The following is a 17892-nucleotide window of genomic DNA, read 5'->3' on the forward strand; positions in this document are numbered from 1 at the left end:
TATATATATAAATAATATATATATATATATAACTGATAATATTCGATTAAAACTAATAAAAGTTTTCCATACAGATATCTTTTTTTATTTTTGAGGAATCCAATGCTATCGATTTGATCTTTACTCGCATTTAGAAAAACATCGGTGTTCTCCCCCTCCCCCCAACACCGAAATTTGCGGGTAGAAAAGTCTAAAATAATTCAAACAGATAGGGAGGTTTGTATTTAAGACAATACATATTACAAAGTTGATTCTGCTATATGTAATTTTGAAGAAACAAAAACTACTAATTTTTGGTCCTCATTTATCTTTAAATATTGTCCATTTTGATGAGTGGATCAAAGAAATTATTAATTTTTCCTCTATATTTGCCTGAATTTATTTCTTTGCATTAATACATAACACTTCTTACCTTAAAAACTATCCCCACTGATAATTTTCTTGTTCCTGAGCAAGGGTCTAGGCTGTAATTTTGCTTTGGCCACAGTAACCTTCCAATCATCTTTGTGTCCCGGTTTAATGAACTGTTTCACCTTAGCCTTCTTCTTGGTACGTCTGGCAGTCGGTTCTACAATGTTCCTTTTCTGTAAGCTCTTCAGCCTGTCCATGAGCAGGTTGCCTTCTTTTTTAAGTGTTCTTAGGTTCCCCGTGAGATCTTTAATTTCTGTAAATTCCAAATCAGGCTCTTCATATTTCTTTGGGCCCACTCGTTTGGGTTTATGGATCATCTCCTTCTTTTTGACTGTTCTTTTTTGTTGGAGTGTCTCCAGTTTCTCTTCATTTTTCACTAATTTTGTTTTGATCTGTTTCAGTTTGTAAATATCAGCTACTTTTCGTCTTTCGATTTTTGCGAGTTTGAGGGCATGACGGAGCTTTTGCTGTTCCTTTTGTTTCCGTCGTTGTTTCAAATCCTTTTTCTTGTTAACAACAGGAGGATTTACAGAAATGGGGCCACTTGTGTCCACTTCGCTGTCTGAATTATCCTCTTTTTGTGCATGGGGCAAACCCTGAGACATCTCCTCTATCCAGTTTTCCTAAAAGAAAACAAAAAAGTAATAATTACACTTCATATTAATGTTCATAAGACGGCAGTCCAATTGCAATTAATACAAAAGATGTACCTGATTCCGTTCACGAGTAATTTTTCTAAACATTTTGTTTGTGACTCGATTTAAATGTTGTTCTTCTTTGATAATTTTCTGTTCTTTATCAGCGATTTCTTTCAGTAATGCTTGGTGATCTTCAAAGGAAGGGTTGTACGACATCCCTGGGTGAGGTGGTTCAACTGAAGGTAAAATGGTTTGCTTCCACCTAGTTATTTTGGGAAGTATTTTGCGAAATTTGCTCTCTCCACGTAAAATATTCTGCCTTGTACTGTTGCTTACCCATTCTGATTGAAGTTCTGGTTCCCTTGAATCTGAGACATATGCAGCGTAATAAATACAACTGTAGTCTATTAAAAATAATAATTATAGTAAAAATAACATACCTTCTGTAATCCATAAATCAGCATTATATTTATCTTCCATTGCTTGTTGCTTTTTTTTCTCCATAGCTATTTTTGTATCTTTTAATGACTGCACTTCTGAAGGTTTCAAAGTTTCTTTTGCTTTCATTTTTAACCGCTTTTGTAACCTTTTTGAGATAATATCTCGTTTTGTGTTACTTCTATAAATGCAATTGGTTATCATTATTATGCCAATAGTTAATATATTGATAAAATCTTACTTTAAATTAAGGTAAACTGGTTGTTGGAAAGCAGAAAAACTCCTTAGAGGTTTCTCTGTTAATATCTTCCTCTTTTCTTTTTTGCTCAAAATAGCAGGTTCTGTTGTATTTGTATCAAGATGAAAAAGCTCCTTGTCGGACTTTTGCTCGATAATATTACTAAAAGGATGCGAAATGTAATGCTAAAGGAATTACAGAAAGTGGTGTCACAAATTTACCCAATTCTTTCCTCGAATCCTTGTTCCTCCAGGAAATCCTCTACGTCTTTTATTTTGGAATGTTTTCTCCATGCTATTTTGCGTTTTTTCGAGACACGTTTACGCTTTTCCACAGTCATTTTAATTAAAATTTATCACAAATTATTACTTTTAATACAGCAGTTAACCTCAAACGTCAACGTGAATTGAAGAGAGGTTAAATCTCTATGGACTAGGAATTCTGGTGTTAATTCCATTGAGTAGAATACCAACCTATAAAACAAAAACTAACTATAATTCAAAATTATAGTATAAAAAACCGTCTCAAAAATATTTATCAAAAAATATGAGAAACATAAAGAATTGAATTGAATTCAATAGGCGATAAAGAGTAAATGTAATTTATTAGACATTTATCTTCCTCTCAACTTTTCATTTTATCTAATCATAGACGTCTTTAAGAGATAATCAAATATACTTGAAGATAAATATGTACCAAGCTAGGTATGTACACAAAATTTTATTTTATTTATGTATGTAAAGTTCAACATGGTATCATTACAATATTTTAAAAATTACATTACTAAATCTAATTCTAACTATGCATTTGAAAAATTAAATTGACGTTTTAATATTTTATCACACAGTTTTAAAAGAATTAATTATATCACTAGAATTAACTGCAAGTTATTAATAACTACATTAAAAAAAAAACAGCCACATTATATACAAGTTTTAACCAAGAAGTTGTTTGTCAAACAAAAATTCTCCAAGAATACCATGCTCACCTACCATTTTATCTAATGTAGATATGTATCCAGCTAGTTCACGTTGCCCTTTGTACTGTTCTTCCAAGAACTCCCCAGTTAAATAATCGACGAGCTAGAACAAATGAATATTGAAATAAAACAAAAAAAACAAACAAAATGTCAAAAACAAACATGATAATCGTTGAAGTTGTTTTCGGCTAGCTGAGGATCTTCACAGACTTTGATAACGTCCCTGATTTTGTTGGTAACTTTAGCCTCTAGTCTAAGGGCGTCCCTGAGGGCACTAATACCACTATCCCATACTTCAGTAGCTGGTTCAATCTGCATTCAAAAAAAAAAATAATAAATACAAAACGTTCTTCTCGAATTTTCGGTTTTATTCTATTTTTTTCTTGCCCTTTTCTGGAGCAGGGTGCTGACGTTCTCTGTAAGATTGCCCCTCATTAATAAGTACGAGATGAGTTTAATTGAGTGCTGTCTCTCCTCACTGGCCGCGTCGAAAAAGAACTTGGCAAAGCCGGGCCTGTTAATTACGTCCCTGGAAAAGTGGGCACCCATGGCCATATACTGGATTGCGGCTCTCATTTCTTCCTGGATTTGATCCTGCATTTTTTTCACGCAGGGATCAACCATCGACAGCCATTCCTCTGGGACGTCCACTTTTTTGTGTGTGCCTGTGGGCGATAAAAAAAATTGTTTTTAAACGTCCCTTGTACATATAGGGAAACAAGAATAACGGACTTATTTATATATAATAAAATTATGCCAAGAAAGGCTACTTTTAATGACAATTATAATTATAAATGTTGCGTTTTAATGATGTGGTTTCATGCATGTATAAAAACGACAGAGAAAGGCAAGTTTGACGTACATACACGTGCAATGTAATGTATTGTTAAAAATAGATAACATTGCACAATATTGGTAAATATTTACTGATTAATTTAATTCGCCTGATTCTTTAATTCAAATTAAATTGCAATTTAGTTTTGGTGTGTAAAATGGGTTGCCTATAGACTAAAATTAATTTCCTTTAAAACATACGAATTTATGGCAATAAAATTTTAATTACATACGTACATATTATGCAAATGACGAAGAAAAATCAATTACTCACGATCTACGTGTGACGCGTGATATTCATTAGTCTAAAGGTAGCTACTTAATAATTATGAATGTTTTAATTAAAAAACAATTGCCATATCGTCTATTTATTATAGTATAAGTTACGAAAAACGGATTTAAATGTAACATAAGTTACTTATGACCTGTTAACAATTAAAAACGATCTTTACATGAAGGATAATCCGATATTAATATGGCGGCTTTTTTGTTTTAGTAATTTGCGGTAGCCATTTTGTCGGTACAAAACAAAAAGCATCGATAAAAACAGAAATTATGCAAAATTATCGCTAATTGCGAAGAACTAATGCAAATTGAGTACATAGGTGATGTTTTTGGGGTTCATTTGTCTTTTTAAAACACTAAAAGTAAACAAATGAATGATTTAAGACAATGCACCTACTGCGTTAGAGGGTTATTGCTAACGATAAGAGAATAAACAGGTTTAAGGGTTATTTGAGGGCATCTCACGCTGGTGAACATTTTCGTTTGTAATGAGAATATCGATTTGCTTAATTTTACGCGTAAATAGAATAACTTACATTGTAAATCGGCTGTGAACGACACTGATATAACACTAACAAAAACAACTGCCAAAACAACGACCTTCATACTTTTGTTTATGATTAATTTCGTCTCCTGTATAATAAAATAACGTTTAAATCGTCTCTGATGACCGAATTAAAATACGCAACGAATTCAGATGCAGATAAGTCAAAATAAAACCATCAACTAACGCTTTTTCAACTGCCGAACTGATAAACAATAATCACAACATTGTTCCCCTTTTAGATAATATAACTCACAAGCTGTTATTGGAATCTTTTTCCCCCTCTATACCCTTGTCAGACATTTTCTTTGTGTAATAAATGCGCAATATGTTTTGAGCATGCCTACCAGCCTGTTTAACGTATTATAGAGCGATCTGTTTATACCTTTTAACAATAAATTAATTACTATTGCAATTGAAAACGTGAACGATAACGGTGGTTCTTAAAGTTTTTTCCTATTTCGTCATCAAAATTCGGTCTAATTTTGTATAAAAATAAAAATATGAAGCCGTTATTTTTGTTTATTTTTGGTGTTATTGCTGTTGTAACAGCACAACAGAATGAATATTGCTATAAGAGTGTCGTGCAAGCTTGCTCGCATACAACAAGCAAACTGTGTAAGTAAAATTGTTTCGAATGAGCTTTCATATTTTTTGAAATTGTAATATTAAGGTCAAAACGAGCTGTTAAACAATATTCTTTCGTTATTACAATCATATTTTGTCCTTTGCCCCGTAATGGCAGATTTGACTCATAACAGTATTTCTTATCATCATACAGTTATGGCTGATCCAACAATCATTCAACAATTAATAACATAGAGAAAAGAATAAAATGAACATTATTGCAACAGCTGAGCTGTAATGGCGGACGTGACGTCACGATATTTGTATCGACTCATGTACATGGGCGTATCATACGCGCAACTCGTTAATTTGTTGTAGTACAAAACATTTGAATACTATAAAAACAATTGTAACTAAGCTGTTGTTGTTTTTGTGGGAAACATTTGAATGGAGAATTACTTTGTTTTTTGCATTTGTTTCAGCATCAGACACATTGCCCGAATGTGACGCTAAGTATGGGGCGATAAACGAAGTCGTGGGGGATTTACAAGCGTTCGCAACTACCCATATCTCGCGTTCTTTCGAATATCTCCTGATGTCCACCCATTACGCTAATTACCAAAAGAACAGGCCCGGATTCGAGAAGTTGTTCCGCGATCTTTCCGACGAGAAATGGGCGGAATCGATCGAAATCATAAAACATATAGCCAAGAGAGGAGGAAGAATGAATTTCAGAAGATGGAAGACGGACGAACGCAAACAAAAGCAAGAAAACTACGAATTGTACGAACTCGAAAGCGTAGCAAAAGCTTTAGATATGGAAAAGGCTTTGGCATTGGAAGCTCACACTATCCACGATGCCGTCAGTCGTCGTCTTGAAAAAGCTCACGATCCCGAAATTTCCTCTTACATTGAGGAGGAGTTTGTCCACAAACTTGCTAGCAACGTCAGAAAACTATCTGGATACGCCTCTGATATTTATTCATTTTTGAAGACCAAAGATAGCTCATTGGCCCTGTACTTGTTTGACAATTACCTACAGAAGTCTTTGTAACTTCATATTTTGTGATTTTAGATATAGTTATTACACTTTAAGTCTTCTTCTATTTGTATGATTTTATTAGAGATTTAGCTGTAAGTATAGCGCCAAATCAAATTTGTATCATAACTGTAGGTACTTGTATTGAATAAACATTTCAATAAAACGTATAGCTGGATTTTTTTACTCCTTACTTAATAGCTGACTGTTACGCCTATGGGATTTTCAACGCGATGCTTAAATGGCGCCAATTTGTAACAATTGAAAAAAACGCGCCAAATATGTAACAATCGAAAAGAGGCGCCATGATTGTTTAAAAAACAAAATTTCAAATCACACATTGTTTCTTTGGCGCCAATTTGTTTAAATTTAAATTTGATGGCAAGATATTAGGATTTTAATAAGAAACAAGAATAACGGACTTATTTATATATAATAAAATTATGCCAAGAAAGGCTACTTTTAATGACAATTATAATTATAAATGTTGCGTTTTAATGATGTGGTTTCATGCATGTATAAAAACGACAGAGAAAGGCAAGTTTGACGTACATACACGTGCANGTTAGCATAAGTAAGGGATTACGAAATGCCATCTGACTTTCCTTATTGATTAATTAATTTTATTGATTAGTTCTTAAGCTCTCGCTACTATTGCTCACATACTGTTATTATTATAAATAAGTTTCTTATTTTATTCTTTACGTTGTTGCACTTAAATTGGCGCGCGCGAGTTCGATAGATTATTAATTTCAGCGGATTTTTTTTTGTTAAAGTCGATCTTATTGATAATTGATCGAAAAGACACACATACAACTCACTTTGTCACTTTCTTCATATTATAAAGGCCAATCAGTGGACTACTGTTTATTAAAGTGATATATATACGTAGTTGTAACCTTTTTTTGGGATTCGTTGTAACTTTAAAATGCAATTTATTGTTGTATACTTCTTAGTTTTTTGTTCTTCTAATGTTCAGCGAGTACTACATAAAATTTAAAAATAATTCCTACGCTACAGTACTAGAAACAATGTCTGCAAAATGTTATTGGTTTGTTTTGTAGATAGTTATAATCAAATTTTTCAACTTTCTTTGCCTGTACTACTAAATCATTATTGTCTCTTGAAAATTAAGAAAAAAAATCTCTCTTTTGTTCGAGAGAAGAATAACTGTCTTCATTTGAATATTTTGCAAAAAAAATTAATGTAATAGGTGTGCCTTTGTATTGTACAATTTATTATGTGTATAAATAGTGGATTCCTTGTAAAGTTTCTCATACTACATAATAATGTNCAAAACTATTAAAATATAACTGTACTTGACTAATTTTGATATTATAATTTAATTATACGACTTTTTTATTATTTTACTACCTATAATAATACTTTAAACGAAACATGATGAAATGAATTCATTTATATTAAATTTAATAGTACAGAAATTTTCATGGGTTTTAAATGAATTTATCCGTAGGTTTTGTAATATGTAGGAGAATATTGATTAAATCAAATTTTTGTTGTTATTTATCTTCCTTATCATCTTCAACACTTAAAATGGTATTAATGGAAAAATTTTCGATCGCATAGCAACACAAATCTTTTACAAATGTACCAATAATTTCGATAAAATCAATCAAATATTGAATGCAGATCAATCAAATCGATTTTAGAGTCAAAAAAGCATGACAAAAATTGTTAACATGTTAATGACGATAGATGATCCAATATTTATCAACAAATTGGAGATTGTCACGTCGGCTTAGACATACAAAGTTAACACGATACATAGTATTAGATGCGTGTAATATTTGGTTTATTATCGTTAAACAAAACTGGAGTCAAAGTTTACAAAAAGATAATAATTAGAACAAAATGGAATCCCAACTACTGTACAATGAAAAAAAGATAAAAAATTATTTGTAAAAATAACACACGCCGCGGTATTTCACCACTGATAGTGGATTGTTTTTTTTCAAGAGTAACGGATTATTTAGAAAAAGTTGAAGATAGATAGAGGGAAATCCATCTTCGTTTTTTATATAATTGGAATTTTTCGAGAACATACGTAATTCTAAATTGTAAATTACTACATACCCAAATAAATAAAATATTATAATATCAGACGATGATGTGTAATTTCATGGATCAAATAATTGCGCAACTTTGTAGAGCAACTTTTATAATTGCAAAATTACCCTTTAATAAAGGGCTACGGATAAAAAGGGAGAACGAATTTGATGGCATTAAAAAAACCGTAGGTTTGGTGTAGTAGGTAGTAGGTACAAAAATGTCCCCCCAAGAAGAAGCATTCAACTTCTCGCAACTTTTTATGATACATTTCGATTTGGACCTAAATCGTCGATCGAAAATCGGGAAACTCGTCAACACCTTTGGCTTAATAATTGCGACAAGTTCCTTCTTGATTAGCGCGTCTCAAATATTTTTCTGCGTTTTAACCGTTCAAAATCTTACGGACATTTACGAAGGCGCTATGCTCTATTTTCAGGTAAAAAATGACCTACCAGGAGGCACAAATTCTAATTCGTAGTCGAAATTTTTGTTGTTAAAGGTGATTATTAAAGTAGCAATGATGATTTCGAAAAGGGACGACTTGAAAGAGCTAATGGACCAGATAAAGGGTCTCTGGAAGATGGACAAATTTGGACCAGAAGTTGAAAAGGTTTTAGAAAAAAGCCACAAACGCATGCTGAACGCGTTAAAGATCTTTAGAGTGACTATTTATTCGTCCATCTTATTTTCAATGACTAAATCGTTTCTGAGCAACAATTACCAATTAACCGTGGGCAGATGGGTGATGCCCAATGGTTCTTATTACGAGACAATTTTGATTATAGAAGACCTGACGGCACCGTACGTAGTTTTGACTGTTTTTGCCTTTGATTCATTGTTCATAGTGTTCTGCGTGCAATTGGGCATTCAATTCAAACTACTCGCTTTCGGATTTTGTTCGATGGAGAAAACTTGCAATGGAGATGAAAAAAAGATCGGAAAAACACTGACTTGTTACATAGAGTATCATAACGAGTTGTTAAAGTGAGTTACAGTTACCTAGATACATAAATTATTTATACATATGTTTTATATATTTTCAAGTGAGATACTTGATGTAAATGGTTTTTTGACGTTTTTCGCAGAAATTGATAGGGACTGAGTAATTAATTTTTTTATACTAATGATAAGGACGTCTATGCGATCAATTTCAGGACTTTTTTAGATCGTTTTCAATTTCCTTGAAATTATCAGTCAAGACTATCGCTTCAAACTAATTAACACTGCGAATGTTGTTATGATATAGCGAGTTTTATTATATATAGTCACATATGCGTGAGCAGTGCGGCCAATCATGCCGCACGCTCTTCCAATGTACGCAAAATTTCTAGATCCTTCAGTTATTTTTCTATTTCTAATTACATTAACCCTAGCAACAATAGGATCTACTAAGGATAAGTTAGAGATAGTCTTAAATACAAAGGAATAAAAATAAAACAAAAATTCCGGTATGCAAGGGAAGATAGAGTAGGGAAAGAATAAATATTAAGGTAGGAGACGAAAAATTCAATAAAAACAAGTCACTAATGCTCGCGAATAGTTAATTTAGAAATTCGAAAAAGATTGTTAAAGATGTATGTTTGGAGTATGGCGCTGTACGGGTGCGAAACATGGACGGTGGGTGCGGCGGGAAGCGTTCGAAATGTGGTGTTACAGGCGAATTATGAGGATACCGTCGATAGAGAAGGTTAGAAATGAAGAGATAGTAGAAAGAATAGGAGAACAGAGGACTCTAGATAATAAAAAATAGGCGAGATAGATTGGTAGGACACCTTGTCAGGCATGAAGGTCTATTAAGAGGTTTATTAGAAGCAGAGATAGGAGTTGAAAGGGGTAGAGGTAGACCTAGATTAGATTACTGTTTGCAAATAGTTAAGGATGTGGGTTGTTCTAGTTTTATCTCAGGATAGGAAAGAGTGGAGGTGCGTGTCCAATCAGTCTTAGGACTGACGACCTTATTATTTATGATGATGAATTACATTAATATTTGGGAACAGTTTTCAATTATCTATCACAAGTTCCCTTAAGTCCATTCTAAACATTTTTATCTTTTTAGAATATTTTCAAAGTTGAATCGTATCTACTCCTTGCTGTTATTTTCGCAGTTGTCAACCAGTTTGTTGATACTGTGTTTTGAGATGTACGTCCTATCGGATTCGTAAGTCCATTTTTCAATCCGCAATGGATACTTTTAAGAAATACGTCGTTCGTTCTTGTAGATTTTTAATGGATATGGGCAGATTTGTGAACAGTCTTGTTTACATAAATAACATTCTAATAGAAATCGGCATTTATTTTTTTGCTGCCCAGTTCTTGGAAGAGCAGGTGGGCCCATCGAGCAAAAACTCATCGATTATTATAAACAAATAATTAATTATTATTCCACTTTTCGAGGGTTCTATTTGCGATTTATGTAGTAGTTGTAACAAATTCTAGAATGTGTTCTTTATTATATTTAGACCACAGAATTGGCGCTGGGTGTTTACGGGAGTGGCTGGGAGCTTCATGGTAACGCCAAGAATTCAAAAAATGTGTTCACCTTAATGATGCGGGCTCAAGAAATGAAACCTCTTAGGGCTGCGGGGGTGTACCGAATGGATTTAACAACGTTCTTAGCGGTAGGTGTTTCATGACTAGATTTTAACCGGAAAGAGGGAGGAAGAACAGTGGGGGTGGCAGATTAACTTAATTAATAAATAATTAATCCTTTTTTCAGTTCCTGAAGACTTCTTTTTCAGTATTCACCATGATGAATGCGGTTAAAGAAAAAAGTAGAACTAATTAAAAAAAAAAAAAACAAACAAAAACCAAATGGTCAACTGTTATTAACGTGTTAGACTTAGAGAAAAATACATTTTCTGATGTCGTAATATAATAATTAAGTTTCTTTGTATTTGGTTCTTAAATAAAACCGTTTCCTTGTGTCCGGTGGCGTGGCAATTCCCATGGGTGCTTTACGTTTGTTTTTACAACTGCCCATCAAATATAGGTCCCATTGCATACACTGCGTCCCGACGAAGTAATCGGGAGCTTCTATGGACTTGTAGAAATATTCGTGGGACATCGAGTGACTGCACAAATTCTTATCACCCTTTTCTAAAATAAATCTCGAACAACAACAGTACAAAACGTAACTAATCAAATAATAAAATTTCGACCCAACAAAATCTGACATTGCAACAGAGTTGTCGTTATAACCGATGTTGTTATAACCGAGTCGCACTGTGTTTAGAACGTACCACATTGGGGTTGAAGGCGACCACCGTTGGGGTAGAAGTCAACGTGTCCGAGGTCCGAATTGTAGCCGTAAAATGCATCCGTGTGTATTATATCGACAAAATCGGCGTCATGTTTTTGAATGCGTCGCGATCTGGTGGTAAAAATTGCGTCGAAATAAGGACCGGCTGGATCCAAACCTTCAACAATTACGACACCAAACAAAAATGTTTTTTACATCTACCTATAAGTATCTACAATAGGGTGCTTCAAACAAAATTTTTAATATTTTTTTCTAACTCTTACTCCCTCAAATGTTTCTATTTGATTAAAAAAAAAATCCTCGCCAAACATGAGCCCTATAGCTCAAATCTAAGGGGTTGCTATTTTTATTTTAGTTTCTCCGGTTAATTCATCATCATCATAAGGTCATCAGTCCTAAGACTGGTTGGACACGTACCTCCACTCTTTCCTATCCTGAGGTAAACTTCGCATTTCCCTAAAACTAGAACAGCCCACATCCTTAACTATTTGCGAACAGTAATCTAATCTAGATCTACCTCCACCCCTGCTAACTCCTTTTTCTGCCTCTAATATGTCTTTGACTAAACCTTCATGCCTGAGAAGGTGTCCTACCAACCTATCTCGCCTATTTTTTATTGACTTCCATAGAGTCCTCTGTTCTCCTATTCTTTCCAATACCTCTTCATTTCTAACCTTTTCTACCCACGATATCCTCATCATCCGCCTATAACACCACATTTCGAACGCTTCTAACCTTTTCTTTTCCGCCGCTCCCACTGTCCATGTTTCGCACCCGTACAACGCCGTGCTCCAAACATACACCTTTAACAACCTTTTTCGAATTTCTAAATTAACCGTTCGCGAGCATAGAAGTGACTTCTTTTTATTAAAGGCGACACGACCCTGCGCTATCCTCTGCTTTATATCCCTACTACTCCTTCCATCCTCACTTATCTGACTTCCTAGGTATCTAAAATCAGCCACTTCTTCTAATTTTTCGTCTCCTATCTTTATATTCGCTCTTTCCCTACTTTTTCTTCCCTTGCATATCAGTATTTTAGTTTTACTTTTATTTATTTTCATACAGTACTGATCTGTCAGTACCGCTTCCATTTTATTTAAAGCTATCTCTAGGTCCTCCTTGCTAGATGCTAATACTGCTATATCATCTGCAAATCTAAGCATACTAATCTTTTGCCCTTGCACATCTATCCCTACAGTTGTACTGTCTTTAATGATGTTGATGGCGTCTTCGTGTACAGATTAAAAAGTAGCGGTAACAGTGTGCATCCCTGCCTGACTCCTTTCCTAATATTTACTTCTCTATGTTGCATCCCCAGCTCTATAACTGCCTGTTGCTCTTTATACAAACTAAGTATCACTCTTCTATCTTTGTAATTCATCCCTACATTTTTAAGTATCTTGTCCCATTTAACATTGTCAAAAGCTTTCTCTAAATCTACAAATCCTAGGTACGCACTCTTTCCTTTTTCTATCGTTTTCTCTATTGCTACCCGTAAAGCTAGAATGGCCTCCCGCGTTCCTCTATTTTTTCTAAACCCAATTTGATCTTCCCCTAATAGTTCTTCCGCCCTTTTTTCCATCCTCCTCTGTACAGTTAAGGTTTTTGACGCATGGGAAGTTAAGCTAATTGTTCTAAATGTCTCGCACCCATCCGAAAACAAAAATTGATCAAAAAAACAATTAAAAACAGTATGTTTGGAAAATTTATATTAAATATTTAATTTTGTTGCAGCTATTTTTCTGCGTCCTTCACTGTATGGAGATGCAGATTTGTTGGAATTCCTGTGCTGAGACGATGTTGACTGATTGCTGCCACAACGGTGAGTGTTTAAATTATTCATACTTACTAACTAACCTTTTATGTGTAATTGATTATATCTTTAAGAAACAATAGGACTGGACTTACAATTTTACAATTATTACCTAATTTCAAATTTCAAATTCTTATTGAAGTAAAAAATTTATTGACGTTATTTATACATCTATTCTCAGGAGCGATGAATGATGTAGTGTAGGTGATGATTTCCANTTGACGAGGATTTTTTTTACATCAAATAGAAACATTTGAGGGGGTGAGTTAGAAAAAAAAATAAATATTTTGTTTGAAGCACCCTAATCTACATATAATCTGTTATTATTATTTTTTTTGTTACCACTTATGCGTTTCACTTTGGTGCCCGACAATTTCGTTGCCATTTTATGACCTGTCAGGCCTGCCAGATGGGCCCCCACCGAATGCCCAATTATATGCACATTTTTTACATCAGCCGTAATATTATTGTTCGTTTTGTTTTGGGATAATAGCGTTAGCAGCCCTTCTGCAGTTATTTGGGCAACCAATTTTGAATTGAAAGCAGCTTTTATGTAAAGGGTTTCGCTATATCTACCCCAATCGACTGCAATTGAGTTGCAATTGTCTAGAAGTACGAAAATATACGTTAAAAAACAAGGAAGATACAGAAAGCAGTAAAACTAGGACTGTAGCTATGGGTTACGTCTGGGCTTGTTTTGGAAAATTTGGGATTTTTGGTCATTTTGGGGCATGGAAGAACTTTTGGTAAAGGTCTAGATGATGGCCCCCAACACCTTCGGGGGTGGAGGTGGGGGGATCGAAAGAGGAGGTCTCCCCCACCACTGTACCATAAAAAGTTCGTGGCGGTCTCACCCCCCATAAAAGGTTATGGGGGTTCAAAGTCGCCAATTTTTTATACATGTAAATATTTATATAGTCATTATTAAACACTATTCAAAGCTAAAACCCATAACTTTTTACGGGGGTGAGACCGCCACGAACTTTTTATGGTACAGTGGTAGGGGAGACCTCCTCTTTCGATCCCACCCATCATCTAGACCTTTACCGAGGACTTGTATTTTAATTACTTTTTATATAAGAAAGTATAAATTAGCATCCCTTACTGCATCTACATGGAAAAAATTATAATTTAAAGATAAATATTTCAACCTGATTACACAGTCTGGCTAAAATCTTGAGTAAAAATAATTATTAACAACAAATGTTGTTTGTTGATTAAACTTTTGATGGTAATGTTGACGTTACCTTTTTGGGCAAACCTTCTTGCCATATTGATTATCCAGGGCGAACTCGAATTGACATTGAACCCGTGAATAATGACTTTGGTGCATTTTGTTGGATCAAACAAATTCATGTTGGAGTCGGTTAATAAAATTCTGTCTTCGTTCGTTTTGGTGTACAGGAAAAAGTGTACGTTGCTGGTGTTACTTAAAGAATAACCGCGTACTGAAACACTTTCAGATAAAATATATATTTTTTTGTTGTTAAATGAAATGGTGTACAAGTAGTTGACATACCGATTGAAAACAGCGGCACTGCTATTATTGATATTTTCAATAACAATTCCATTTTATTTTGTGCAAACGAAAGAAAATTTTTTACACTGACTTGTCGAAGACAGCGGAAAATTGACTTTCAAATGAATAATATCATGTTCTTATCGTAACATGGTAGTTTTTGTCGAACAACGAAATTCTACGTACGTCAAGTATGAGGTGATTTCTAGCAAGTTTATGCAAAAAAAAAATTGAAAATGTAATATTTTTTGTTCGTTTAAACAAATTCATTTGGACATAATTATATACTGAAAAGGGTAGGGATAGTTCAATTATTGATAAAATTTTGTAACAGAAGCCGAAACGTCCGTTAGACTTTATATTAAATAAAAAAATTACAACCCCGTATATATTGATTTATTTACATCAGCGTAAGAAATGGAAACTATAAGTTGCGATATTATTTACTCTTAGTGGTACTGATAACAGTTTTAATTTTTATCCAACCCTATACACTTTTTATTATATGTAGATATTAAATTATTATTGCAAAGGGTGGTTGTGGGTTGGTCTTCAAAAAGAATTTTCCCCTAGTTGTTAAAGACACACTTTCACCCATTACAGCCTTCTGACTTTTGTTACATTTTCCTTGACTAAATAGATCCCATGACGCGCATTTTTTCGCTACAAAATTGTTCGATAATATTGATTCCATGAAAAAATAGTAGGCCATCCGATGACTGCATACTTCGTCTAAATTTACCCAAAAATAATGAGATTATTTAGATAACTATGTAACATTTCCTTACCCATAACAGCGCATCCCGGTTGTGTGGGTCCACCCCCGTTAGGATAAAAATCAGCAGTGCCCATGGACCCAGCAAAGCCTAACACACCCCCGTTTGTGTGAATTACATCAACGAATTGGGCGCTATACTCTGTTAATCTGTATCTAAATCCAATTTTCATTGGGGTTTCATAGCCCGGTTTGGCCGGGTCCAAGCCAGTGATACGTGCCAGCTTATAAAAAGCCACCTTGTATACCTCTTGCCCCACAAAACCGCACACATGAGCCCCTAACGAGTGCCCTATCAAATGCACGTTGTTAAGAAACGTTTCGGAAGACCCTGTCATCATCAGTATACTATTTGCAACCACTTTACCTACATCTCCCACCTGAATTACACCAATTATCAATTTAAAATTAAAAAAATTGTATTGGAATTAAAAAGCAAAGCGAATTAAACTTTATTAAGGTTCAGATTGAAAAGGACCTTTACCTTGTTGTACGATTTAAGATAATTATAGCTGAAACTGTAATTGGTCCAATCGACTATAAAAACGTTAAAATCGCCCTTTTCAAAGTAATTTCGGGTGAGGTTCATCAGCCAGGTTTCGTTAGTGTAACTCCTCCATCCTGGTATTATAAAAATTGTGTGTTTTGAAGTATCCACCGTGTATATGTTTTTGTCATTCATTTGTTTTGGATTTGAATTTTTGGTATATAGAGTGATCAGCACATTTTCGTTTGTTTCGATGGACAATGAACAACAAGTCGCTATCAGAAACAAAAACATAAAACACAGAAACAAAAGCGAAGAGATAAACAATTCGTTTGTTTGCATTTAGTGGACCTTGACCAATAAAACAATTTCGTTATTAGAACAATATGGTTAACGATTATTGTGTAAGTATCAGCGCAAAATTGTGTTCCTGTATTATGCTAAATCGTTATAAGTAAGTAAATATTATTTTTTACTACCTTACCTACCAATAAATATTGGTGATACCACTATAATTTTGACTATGGTTTCCATAATTGATTAACATTTAGTAAATAACTGTACATGCAAATGTTTGTCCATAAACATGTAAATAAGCGATACGGATTGCGGTTATCTAGCTTGAAGATGATAAAATTCTATCAGTAATAATAATATGGTGCATTCAGTATTTGAATATTGGATGATTTGTAAGTTTTTCAATTTTTATACTTCGATTTAACAAATTAGTGTTTCTTCAAAAAACAAAGATCGAAATGTGGGATATTCCAAATAGATCTGTAATTTCTTTTTTTTTCTGAGATAAGAATAAAATACATTGAAGAAATAAAAGAATTACTTGATAAAAAATCATAACTTTTGTTAAAAACAATTCAAAGTTAGTAATTAGCTTTAATATTGAATCTCAAACAAAAAATTTGTAACAAATATTAAGAGTATTACTAATTGATTAATTATTTCTACCTAAAATTTTGTGGTTCAATCGAAAACAGTATTTAGTATCACGTAAAAATCTTACATTCGTGAATAAAAAACGTTTTTCATTTTTTTTTGCAATACTATTGGTGTTGCTGTAAGTTGGGTTGCCTATGTGTTATATTACAAATTGTGGTATTAATGTAAAATAAATGTATATTAGCATCCCTTAACAGCATCTACTTGGAATAAATATCATTTAAAGATGAAAAGTCATCAATCTACTTCAATAAAACCTGAATTACAGCGCAATTATAGCATTTGCCTCCACCAAAATTTTCAGCAAAATTTTTTAATAATTGCCGAACGTATTTGTATATCTTTATGAACTTTTTATTTTCCGTATTAATACGATAGTTTACAATACTAATCAAGTGATTATTCGTATAATATCATTTAGTAAAATAAAAAAAAAGAACCGGAAGAATGCGATCACGTTATTTTACGAGCAATAGTTCAACTAAAACAAAATATTTTGATGATAATAATAAGTGTGTATTCTAAAACGGGGTAAAAATATTGTGGTGTTTTTGTTTAGGAATGCTCGTGGGAAAAAATGTTTTTTATTTTTTTTTGCAGTTAGATCGGTGTTACTGTAAGTTGGGTTGCCTATGTATTATATTACAAATTGTGGTATAAACGTAAAATAAATATAAATTAGCATCCCTTAACAGCACCTATTTGGAACAAATATCATTTAAAGATGAAAAGTCATCAATCTACTTCAATAAAACCTGAATTACAGCGCAATTATAGCATTTGCCTCCACCAAAATTTTCAGCAAAATTTTTTAATAATTGCCGAACGTATTTGTATATCTTTATGAACTTTTTATTTTCCGTATTAATACGATAGTTTACAATACAAATCAAGTAAATTCTCGTATTTAGCAACTAAATGTCAGTATGAAACAAATAAAACAATTATTTTTAGAAAGCAAAGTTAATTATTGTCTATAAGACAATGAAAAACATATATCTGCGGGCAGTAATTATTGAATAATAGATACAAAAGTGCT

The 17892-nt window shown here is 33.4% G+C and overlaps 5 protein-coding genes across 8 annotated transcripts; 1 reads left to right on the forward strand and 4 right to left on the reverse strand.

Annotated features, from left to right (window-relative positions):
• Positions 1-29: 29 nt before the first annotated feature.
• Positions 30-2164, reverse strand: LOC108739069 (ribosome biogenesis protein NOP53). Of its 2 annotated transcripts, XM_018472772.2 has the most exons (6): positions 1947-2164; positions 1729-1887; positions 1490-1668; positions 1122-1417; positions 413-1034; positions 30-190 (listed from the first exon to the last, which is right to left on the reverse strand). In XM_018472772.2, exons 1-5 carry the CDS (start codon positions 2063-2065, stop codon positions 414-416), a joined length of 1374 nt encoding a protein of 457 aa, XP_018328274.1. In that variant the 5' UTR covers positions 2066-2164; the 3' UTR covers positions 30-190; position 413. The 2 variants fall into 2 exon arrangements, with proteins under 2 accessions (XP_018328274.1, XP_018328273.1); XM_018472771.2 differs by lacking the exon at positions 30-190 and having other exon boundaries at positions 200-1034.
• Positions 2165-2439: 275 nt separating this feature from the next.
• On the reverse strand, positions 2440-4642 carry LOC108739071 (ferritin subunit). The gene is made up of 4 exons (XM_018472774.2): positions 4360-4642; positions 3092-3369; positions 2867-3016; positions 2440-2807 (listed from the first exon to the last, which is right to left on the reverse strand). The coding sequence occupies exons 1-4, from the start codon at positions 4427-4429 to the stop codon at positions 2661-2663; spliced, it is 645 nt and encodes a 214-aa protein (XP_018328276.1). The 5' UTR covers positions 4430-4642; the 3' UTR covers positions 2440-2660.
• Positions 4643-4687: 45 nt separating this feature from the next.
• On the forward strand, positions 4688-6143 carry LOC108739070 (soma ferritin). The gene is made up of 2 exons (XM_018472773.2): positions 4688-4985; positions 5417-6143. Exons 1-2 carry the CDS (start codon positions 4871-4873, stop codon positions 5986-5988), a joined length of 687 nt encoding a protein of 228 aa, XP_018328275.1. The 5' UTR covers positions 4688-4870; the 3' UTR covers positions 5989-6143.
• A 4715-nt stretch (positions 6144-10858) lies between these two features.
• Positions 10859-14833, reverse strand: LOC108739015 (pancreatic lipase-related protein 2). 3 transcript variants are annotated; one of them, XM_018472680.1, is made up of 5 exons: positions 14638-14833; positions 14366-14574; positions 13461-13724; positions 11283-11462; positions 10859-11139 (listed from the first exon to the last, which is right to left on the reverse strand). In XM_018472680.1, the coding sequence occupies exons 2-5, from the start codon at positions 14472-14474 to the stop codon at positions 10922-10924; spliced, it is 771 nt and encodes a 256-aa protein (XP_018328182.1). In that variant the 5' UTR covers positions 14475-14574; positions 14638-14833; the 3' UTR covers positions 10859-10921. The 3 variants fall into 3 exon arrangements, with proteins under 3 accessions (XP_018328182.1, XP_018328180.1, XP_018328181.1); XM_018472678.1 differs by having other exon boundaries at positions 10898-11139; positions 14366-14566; XM_018472679.1 differs by having other exon boundaries at positions 10898-11139; positions 11283-11459; positions 14366-14566; positions 14638-14830.
• A 186-nt stretch (positions 14834-15019) lies between these two features.
• LOC108739076 (lipase member I-like) lies at positions 15020-16514 on the reverse strand. Its single transcript, XM_018472779.2, has 4 exons — positions 16388-16514; positions 15897-16174; positions 15426-15792; positions 15020-15369 (listed from the first exon to the last, which is right to left on the reverse strand). Exons 1-4 carry the CDS (start codon positions 16431-16433, stop codon positions 15152-15154), a joined length of 909 nt encoding a protein of 302 aa, XP_018328281.1. The 5' UTR covers positions 16434-16514; the 3' UTR covers positions 15020-15151.
• Positions 16515-17892: the final 1378 nt, after the last annotated feature.

Source organism: Agrilus planipennis, unplaced genomic scaffold (genome assembly GCF_000699045.2).
Source record: "Agrilus planipennis isolate EAB-ADULT unplaced genomic scaffold, Apla_2.0 scaffold134, whole genome shotgun sequence".
Taxonomy (NCBI): Eukaryota; Metazoa; Arthropoda; class Insecta; order Coleoptera; family Buprestidae; genus Agrilus; species Agrilus planipennis.